General features: G+C 35.6%; 1 protein-coding gene across 1 annotated transcript; it reads right to left on the bottom strand.

Moving 5' to 3' along the window:
- Positions 1-121: 121 nt before the first annotated feature.
- LOC137277787 (uncharacterized) lies at positions 122-10,193 on the bottom strand. Its single transcript, XM_067809716.1, has 8 exons — positions 10,096-10,193; positions 8,443-8,547; positions 7,493-7,556; positions 5,511-5,617; positions 4,531-4,641; positions 3,306-3,366; positions 976-1,063; positions 122-321 (listed from the first exon to the last, which is right to left on the bottom strand). Exons 1-8 carry the CDS (start codon positions 10,125-10,127, stop codon positions 185-187), a joined length of 705 nt encoding a protein of 234 aa, XP_067665817.1. The 5' UTR covers positions 10,128-10,193; the 3' UTR covers positions 122-184.
- Between the last annotated feature and the right edge of the window lie 196 nt (positions 10,194-10,389).

The following is a 10,389-nucleotide window of genomic DNA, read 5'->3' as shown; positions in this document are numbered from 1 at the left end:
ATCTGAGTTCAAGCTGAGGATGACGTTAGATCACTTTTAAGTTGCAACCAGGAATCATGTGAAGCATCAAGTTCATAGTGCTCAGATTAGTAATAGCTTCCTCTCAGTCCTCTGACTCCATCAATTGTCTTACTTACATAGAGGATTTGGGAATCATACACTCAAAATAAAGTAGTATTTGGAATCATTCTTCAGAAGGTTTTGATGTGATTTTGGTCTTCCACACCTTACGAAACCATCTTTCCTCTTCCTGCAACTGTTCCACAGATGCTGATCCCAGCAAGACCTTGCCAGTTGTATAGAGTGGCTGGAAAAGAGGCCATATCAAGGACAAACATTTTCAACACAGGTTTCTGTGACACAGGTATTCAGACTGAAATACATAAGACACCAATTACATTATAAAATAAAGGACTTTGTCCAGCAAGCACACTGGAGTCAACATTAGAGATACACATTGACCACAAACTAATGACTCAGATGAACTGTGTCTGTTTTTTGGGTTGTTTTTTCTTCTTTTTTTTTAGGCCCAAACTACTTGCTGTATATTTTAGTTCATTTTATTAATGTGCATAACAAACTAGAATTACTGGTTCCTTTGGGTAGATTTTAACCACAGATTACTGTTCATCAGTACTGGTAAGAATTATCTGCAGAACAAGAAAAGCAAACGGTATACACGAAGCTGTAGACAGGATAGCGCTAAATGGCAATGTTTCCTACCAGCCACAACCCTACCGAGATATCACATTTCAAACTGTAAACTTGAATGTCAAAGACAACAGTTCACAGATCACTTGGTTCCAAAGAACAACATATAAATATCTCCTAATGTGAATCTCAGTTGAGAAATGAAGCAATGTGCATGCATTCTCTTTACTCTAACAAGTCCCCCTATTGCTGAAGACATGTAAAAATTTCAGTTTCTGATGGAATTTGGAATAGGGATACGAAACACAAGTTCTAGAAAGGATACAAGTTTCTTGTGGAAGCTTGGTAGAGTGAGTTGTGGAAGATGTTCAGACACTGACATCCAACAGGGTGTTTCAGGTGTCAGCTCTTTCTGAAATAGAAAGTTTCATGTGTCTGCATGTAGCAATGACCAGCTTCCTTTCCACATCTTCAAAGTATTTATTCATTTTGACATTTTTCATAATGAAATCAAGAAAACAGGGTCATCACTATCTTCCACCTCAGGGCACAAAATTATGTCCATTGAAACAGTAAATAATATTATGATAGTAAATATAACTTTAACACACACACACTCCCCCCCCCCCCCCCCCCCAAAAGTCATATAAAGAAGACAAAGCTACTAGATGTGGTCTATGTCATCAGAAAAAAAAAATCATAAATATAAAATAAGTACACATAAAAGATGCCTACTTCAATTTATGTCTCCTGGAGTGAGTAACTTCACTAGTTTCTATGACCATCTACCCCAAATTAGAATACTTATCCCACACAGGACAAATATAAATAACACTGATCAAGGCCCATGACTGCGTATGCTCCAAATTAAGAACTATATATATAAAGTCAACAAAAATAAAAAACTTTACACTCGTTTCCAAGTCAATAATTTGAACATTTTGGAAAATGGGTTTGAAATAACGATTGTATTCTATTCTCTTGTCATTAAAGATGCTATAGCATACAGATCATGTTTGTCATGGAATCGGTTCCACCGGAAATGCAATTATGATCAAAAACTGTGAGTCATAACTTAATGCTTAATGAAATTATGTCAATGTCGGGTGTGTCCTGTGATACAACGTCTCCTCATGGATTGGATGATGCATCTGAACACAGTTTTGTACCAACATGGCACCATGCTCCTGCAAGTTCTGTGGAGGGTTCCTTACTTGACCGACCCGCCTTACACATCCTACACATGCTCTATGGGGTTGAGGTCAGGAGATCTTGAGGGCCACTTCATGATATTGATGCCAGCATTTCTGAGGAAATTCACTGTTAAATTGGCAGTATGAGGTCTGACGTTATCCTGTTGGAAAGTCAGACCTGGGCCATGAGCTGCCATGGATGGCAAAAGCTCTGGAACGAGCACCTAATCCAAGTGTGCTGCCGCATTAAGGTTTCCCTGGATGGCAATGAGTCGGGATTGAGCATGACCGTTGATAGCACTCCAAACCATAATGCTACCGTCCCAAAATCGATCCACTTCCTGTACGCAACACTGGGCATTGCATTCTCTTCATCTTCTCCAAACTCTAACCCTTCCATCAGCAAAGGTTAATGTGAACCAGGATTCATCACTAAACACAACCCTAATTCCATCAGAGAAGACGTTGGCGTCGATGGATACAGGTTAGAATTGGTCCATGATATGGTCGCCATGCATGAAGACCAGCAGAGCGCAGGCAATTTCACATGGTTTGGGCAGTCACTCGACCTCCAACAATACATTCCCAGTGGATGTGGCAGTGACAAACCGATTAAGCAAATGACATAAGACAATCTGTCGGCCTTGTGCATGTGACATCACACGTGGTCAACCAGGACGGGGGCGGTCAGCTGTGGTGCCAGTTTGATGGACATGTGTCTGGAGATTATGGATGGTCTGCCGACTGCATCCCATAACCCTCGCAACAGCAGTGACGGACGTTCCCATATTCAGCATGCCAATAGCACATTCACGCTGAATGTTTGACAGTCGTGGCATTGTAAATTAACAAATAATTAACCATAAAACCATGTTTTTCTGAGATGATGCTCTACTCTGCTACCGTGAGATGTGTATCAATAGGTCACGTGACTTGTGGCACGTGGAAACATGATTTTAGCGTGCAGTGCTCTCGTGCAGTGCTCTCGCACATGCTACGGAGACCCAACCAGTAGAATGAATGTGTGCCGTAATTCCCTTGACAATGGATTTAACCATAATCACAACAAGAACTCTTTCAAGAAAAGTTTCAAAACACTATTTGAAAAATAATGTGTCAAGTTTTTATTTTCGCTGAGTTTATATATAAATATAAAGAAATTAAACATGTCACAAAGGGTAGCTACTCTGAAAAAAAAAATAAACAAGATAATATTTATGGCACTACTTTTCAATTCAATCTTGACCACATTCTCTTAGATGAGTATTCAACAGTCTCTAAATGAGTTTGTCCCCCACTGTAGTTTGAAATGCCTTAATGAGTGTATGCAGTGAGAAACTTGACTGAATATGATGTACAATGTATTTCAAAGACAAAACACATTGCATGAAATGCAGCACTCGGCCAGGCATAACATAAAGCTTTGTGTGTAAATACTTTAACCTCAACATTCAAACTCACATCTGGCTCTTGGAACTTAGTTTCCTCTGTGTTTTCTAAGGGAAAAGATGCCTGTTGTTCTCTGAAATGATAAGAAAAATTTATGCCAAACCAAAAATTCTTTCAGATTTGTACTATACTGGATAATACTTGTTGTTACAATCATCTTGAGACATTGACTCCCTTTCCATTGATAGATTTGACTTGCTGTTAGTATCTTCCTTTGACATTGTAATGTCTTGCCTACCTATAAACTGAATTTGATTTAAAAATAATTATTTGAAAAACAAGGCATGTTTTGTCCGTTGAACTAGATATTTGCATATTTCCTCAGTTAATGAGCTTGACCTCCATCAACGAGATGCAGTATGAATTTATCAATATTTGATAAAGATATCCAGGAACCACAAAGCAGGACAGTAATGGACTTATGCCTTGTAGAAGTTCTACTTCACTTCTGTCGTCATTACACATATTAAGCATCACATTTACATTGTATGAAGCACCACCTGAATTAGAGGGTAGATGTATACATTTTGGTTCAAAGAGTTGATCATACCCTAGCATACTAGAATACACATGTAAAACATGTTTCACACAATATCAGTATCTCATAAGCTACAGGGTCACAAGTTCACTTGCTATGAAGACACCAAGCAGTGAGTGCAATACAGTATTCTGAAATGATTTATATAATGACAGTACTACAAAAATGACTTCTGACATGGCATGAAGTAGACTTTCTGACAATTATCCACTGGCTCCTCCAAGCACTGATGATTTTCTTTAAAAGGGATTTAGAAGCTGGTATGATGAAGAGAAACTTTTTTTTATAAATAGACAACTTCTTTATTGCAATAGATGTAGATTCTAAAACTTATGAAGTACTGATGAGGTCGAATGTGGTGGTTCATACAATCACATTCTTTATTGAGCACCAGATTGATGCCCAAGTTCTGGTGACCACACGTTCCAACATCATTCATACTCATATTTATGTGTATTGTTTTTGGATTGCAAGTAAACTGTTACCAAATTTCAGTTTGGGGTTTGTTTCAATCATGATAAACTATGTTTTAGTTACTGTTTGAACACAGACTTCAAATACTATGGACATGTATTACTGAAAAGAATGGGATGGGATTCAGTAACTAAATGAGTGAAAAATACTGTTTGAAGATGCATAACAACTACAATAAAACTAATCATGATGTCTTGATGAAAAGAATATTTGGGAAGGTCATACTTGCAAAGCTGGTATTTCTGGTTCCTTTGTCTTAGTTGGCTCAGATGATAGTCAATGCACATGTGTTTTTCAGCATGACTGTTCTTCACAGTTTTCCTTTCTTGACTCTTTCTGGAAATTTTCTTAATCATAGGAACTAGAACATAATACTTTGTTGCCCCTGAGAAAAGGAAACCAGGGACCTTGGGTATATGCACTATATACATCGGTAAATGGAACAAAAGTTGACATGTACAAAAGTATACCATACAAGCTGGTTTTAATGAACACATGTCTTACTTGAGGACTCAAGCTGGCATGACAACTCTCCTCTCCAACATACATGCTCTAGACATCTAACATACATTTCACAATATCGAGGAGAAATTTGACCCAGATAAAAGGACTTTTCACTTTACCATTAAAATAGTGTTTTATGTGACTGACATATATTTGTCAAGTTGGCCCAATTAAATATTGTTCATTTGCAACAGGAAATGCACTTGATAGTCCAATTCACCAAAAAGTACACATGTGAAAAAGCTCCCTTTTTACACATTGGCATTGACAAACAAAATCCATGGATGATGGATCTACACTGTTAACACAGCAAGATCAATAACGATGTAGCAATGGTTTACAGTGAGTCAAATCACACTTTATATCATCAACATATGTATAGGACCATAAAGGAAAGTTTAAGTATACTAGTATTCAACCAAATAAACGGTGGTTAACTAGGTACAAACTGATTTTAAGGAAGAACTTTGGCATTGGCAATGTAATGTAGGATGGGAGTTGCTGTCACCCACTCCTACATTACATATTTTATGTTGCATTTCTCTCCTTCACACCCCTCCTCCCAATAATACATGTTATATCACCCCAATCAACCCAGACTCCCCTACAAGAAGTGCCCAGCACCCACATGCACAAAGCGATCATAGCACTATGATGATCATAAAACCCATATTTTAACATAAGCATACCGCTGATTTTACCTCAGCTTACTTGGATGTGGCAGATGATCACATGACTGAGGAGAATAAATATTTTCAAAGTCAAAACTGTCTTCTCGTCTTCTTTTCATTCCATAGAAAACATCCTGCTGAAAAGATCCTTATTGTCAACTGTACAGAATCAGTGAGTGACATCAGTCAACACACTGAAAAAAATTAGCCACCTATTACCAGTTCAGTTCAGATATTTTGAAATACATTTGCATTAACACCAACTTGCTAAAAAATGTAAGAGGTCTCAAGAGAAAAGAAAACTATTCAGTATTCAGAGATTTTTTTATTTGTTAACACGAACCCAGCAGGTTGCCAATTGGTCTACAAGCATAAATTAGGTTTTGTAGTTCTTATACATTTTCACAACAACTCTGTCCATTGATATTCTCTTTGAATGTATATAAACTAATACTACTATATTGTTATCTTCTTTTAATCCACATTAGTTGACATCTAAAACATATCATTTATGAAAACCTTTCAAACCTTAACTTGTAACTTGACCTAAATGAATAAGGTACAAGTAAAGTTTTATGAAAGTTCTGTCAATACTGACTTACCACTTCCTTAATGGTGAACAAATATTCACACACATTAGCGGTTTTATCGAACTTTCACTTCAAACAGATTTTCTTAACATGGTGGGTGGCCCTTTGTAACATTTGTTTGTTGAAGACAAGGGTCGTTCTTTCACTTTCTGCAGTAGCTGATAAGGTTTCACTTTAAATATTTGCAAATCAGGATCTGATAGTGCATAAGTATTTTGGTGTACTTGTTGATTTGTGAAAAATATCAATCAGTTCAAGAAAAGAAGTCTGATATTATTCACATATTTGTCATTCTTCCAAAATGTTATCTGAATATCCTGCCATATATTTCTTGGTTCTTTCGCACCTTAACTTTTTGTATACATATTTTGTTATGATAAACACTGGCGTTTGATGTCTGAACTACAAAAGGAAATGTGTAAATAGAGTATCTGCATATGCTTCAAAACATCAGAAATTATCCACAAATATAAAGGGCCTTTTAATTCTGGTGCTTTATTCTATGCTTCATTCCAAGGGAACAGGTGCTCATTATTGTATATTAATTTCTTCTGTTTACTATTCTGCTAATGACTGGTTCACTTCAGTGGTCTATCACACATTTGGTGATGAAGGCAAATGAACAGGGACATGGGGAACTCAAATGCAAACTTTTGACATGGTCCAAACATACAATTGAAGAGTTTTCAAATTTAATCTAACACAAAAAAATGTTCTGTATACATTACTGTACAAAAAAAGATGCATGCATGTTACACATTGGAACAGTTTGAAAAAATATTATGTTTACCTGAAATATACAGTACACACACCGAACAACTGCAGTGATTTCATAATGCACTTATAGCTTAAGCTATCTAAAGACACATTGTCATGCTAAAGCAAAAATATATAATATTTAAATGTTTTCAGGATCACTGTAAGAAACTTAATAAATTGCTAATAAAAACAAATATTTTTAGAAGGGCTTAAGATGTTTGTTCTTAATATGAATACAAGAAATTTAAGAAATTTCTGTCAAAGATCAGAAAACAGTTTCTACAGTCTTTTATGAATAAAGAAATAATTCATTTAAATGCATTATCTGATTCTTGCCCTTTTCAACAGTGACAACCATATATGTTAAATAAAATCCATTCACTTGTGTTGACAATCATGTATGTCACAATAACATACCTATATAAGCTATCTCATGCAGCCTACTTCTTAGGACTCCTTGCACTTTGACATGTTTATAATTCCACCAAGACCTGCCAATTCATTTAACACATAATAAATCCTTTTCACAGGGTGCAGTCACACAAAGCATGACAAGTCCATTGTGATGTATTAAACAGGCATAAAATGTATTTAAAAAGATATGACTCAGCCGGCAGGTGATTATACATGTATATCTGACACTGAGAACATTGTTAAACTCACCACAGGTTCCTCTTCAACACTCAGTCCTTGTCTTTTTGCATAACCAACAATGTCAGCAGAATAGCTGAAGAAAAATCAAGTACATTTGGCCTATATATGTGCAGAGGGTAACATAATAAATACATCAGAAAAGCCTGAGTAAACATGTTCTTTTCACAAGGAAACAGATGAATTATTTGTGACTGTTAATTCTAAATATATACAGAAATTTGTTTTCATAAACAGCAAATATAAATCCATCATTGTGTAATAATAATAATTATATGTATATTGATAGCATTAGTTTGTTATTTTGCACAGTAGTTAAAGATCAACATGACTGTACATCGTATATTTTACTCTTCACAGACGTTTCATATGGATGTGATTTTTAGTAACAATTCCTGTTTATTAACAGAGTAACAAGATGATATGCATTTCAAATTTAATTTTATTATCATTTCAAAACACGCATGCACGCACGCTATTACATAAAAACAGAAAATAAAAATATACTTACTGAATAATTTATCACATATCATTTAATTGTTACGGTAAAGCTGATATCAAATGCAATCTCATTATTATTTCACAATTAATCCTGGTATAACTGATTCTGAGCAAAAATATCATGTTTAATGTAGTTGATGTTTTTTCATTATTCTTTCACATCACAAAAAACATCAGTTACATTAAACATGACATCTTTTCCCTAGTTACATTCACACCAGTATTAATTGTAAAATAATAAGGGAATAGCACTTGATATTTTCTGTGAAATGCATTTGTTCAGGACAGAGTTGCATATCGTCTACCAAATAGATGACTCAGTATAATTATTTCCTTGAACTCATTTGGGATTACACTTTTGTACTGTTTCAGCATAAATATATTTGCTCAGACCAGCATTAAAAGCACTGACCGAATGCCAAATAGATGGCTTGATATATGAACTTAACGGTGGCACCTACCTCTGCTGTGCTTGTGAGGCTACTGGTGTGGCTTCGGGCTGTGCCCCCATGATGTTCTTGTTCAGTTCTGGAGTATCTCCAGCTCTTCTTACTGTCTCAGACCTCCTAGAACAGACACAAATAGAGACTCTTCAGGCTACTGGTTACTGGGTCTCACTGGCACACTGGATCTGTCCTCTTAGATCATTTGCCTACAGGAGAACTTCACATTTTCATAATGTGCATGCTCTCAGGGTAAGAAATATTCACCACCACTCTTAACCCCTGGCAACCTATTTCCAAGACTAATCTGCTATGAAAGTCATAAATGCACTGATGACTAGCTTTTCTGAAAGAAAACATACATAATTTCAAATTGTCAGTATTGACACTGAACCTCTTTTATGTAAAAACTACTCATAGTAACATTTGTATATATATTGGTTTATATCAAATAATGCACATGTAATACATTCTTAATTAGGCTACTGGTCATCACAAAAACCCTTTTGAATAACCCATTGTATTTAATTAATAAGTCAATACAAGATGTATTAAACCTGGACAATTGTTTTCAAGGTATACAGAAGAGTTTCCAAGCTTTGAAAAAACAAATGAAATACTATCTGGCTTATATTCAGTCTTACATAAAATATGCTTTTGTCCTTGTTTTACGCTTCCTATTACAAAAGCCTCTTAAAATACACTTTCTTAAAATAGGCCTACATTATTGGACACACATGTCAAAATAATATTTATTTGTTTGTTTGTTTATTCATTTGTAGAACAGAAATACAACAGGGGTAATTTTGCCTGGCATTGAATAGTTCATCCATTCTGACACAGGCCCAGAAAATTTATAAAGCACACTGTATGATCCAGTGCTATTATTTTTCTTGATACTAATGCAGACTTATCTATATATACTTGAACTCAACACCATATGGGCATGCTTCTAGCACATTCAACACAATGGACATTATTACCCAATAATAATCCAAGCTGCCTCAGAGGTTTTATGGTAATAGTGATGTGACTTTTCCCACTGAGTACCCATTTTCTTCTGGGTTAACAGAGGCAATCTTGAATAAACTCACTTGCCCAAGATGAGACTACATGTGTCATGCATGCTTCATTGTGGGGCAGGACAGAAGCCTTAGAGTCAAGCTGCCAAACACTGTCACACATCAAAAATTATTCTCTATGACCAACACTGCTTAACCGTAACTGATTTGTGACCTTAAAAATTGGATCTATGCACAGGACCACACACCACCACTCTTTACAACAGAGCAGTAGGATACAGCAAAAGAATGCCAAGTGCTGTACTTAACTATACATTGGAGTGTTTTCCAAGTCTATTTTTTGTTTTACTTAAACGTTTAGTATTTCTTTGTGAGTAATTCAGTTTGTATGAACTGTAAAATTACTAAACATACACTGCTACAAAAAACCAGGGATACACATATATTTTATAATGTCATGAGGCGCTGGGAACAAGAAAAAATGAATTTTGAAGTATGGCTATGCAGGCCTAAACGATGTCATGCAGTGCCTTACAAAATGCAAGACACATGATCAATCAGTAATTTGCCATTAATTTATATGGATATTTATTAATGATGTTTTCAGAGCTGACATCATGAGTTTCAGTTAGATCGTTGGAATGCATACTTTCCAAAAAGGATACCACAGGACAGGTCCATGCCTCAGCCTTATTTCATTCCATCTTGCATTTTACCCTGCAGTTCAAATTTCTTCTCTGGAGTTCACTTAAGACAAAAAAATAGAAGATAAACATCTAAAGTAAAACTAACATAATTAATGACCCTTATATTAGTTTTTTTACTCTTCTCTCATTTATAATTTGACGTTTCAAATGATAAACTTTTATAGGGCTCATCATACTCATAGACCTATGTTTCTGTGGGCTCGTGTAACAAACTCATGAATAGGCCAACAACACTT

Source organism: Haliotis asinina, chromosome 3 (genome assembly GCF_037392515.1).
Source record: "Haliotis asinina isolate JCU_RB_2024 chromosome 3, JCU_Hal_asi_v2, whole genome shotgun sequence".
Classification (NCBI taxonomy): domain Eukaryota; kingdom Metazoa; phylum Mollusca; class Gastropoda; order Lepetellida; family Haliotidae; genus Haliotis; species Haliotis asinina.
The sequence above is the reverse complement of the archived record's forward strand: the minus strand, read 5'-3'. Positions and strand labels throughout refer to the sequence as shown.

Bases quoted from the DNA above. Each gene is read 5' to 3' on its own strand.
- LOC137277787 (XM_067809716.1), bottom strand. From the start codon at position 10,127: ATGGACCTGTCCTGTGGTATCCTTTTTGGAAA. The intron at 7,557-8,442 runs GTAGGTGCCACC...ATTTTTCTTCAG, and splicing joins GCCTCACAAGCACAGCAGAG to CTATTCTGCTGACATTGTTG. The intron at 4,642-5,510 runs GTAAAATCAGCG...GAAAATTTCCAG, and splicing joins CCACATCCAAGTAAGCTGAG to AAAGAGTCAAGAAAGGAAAA.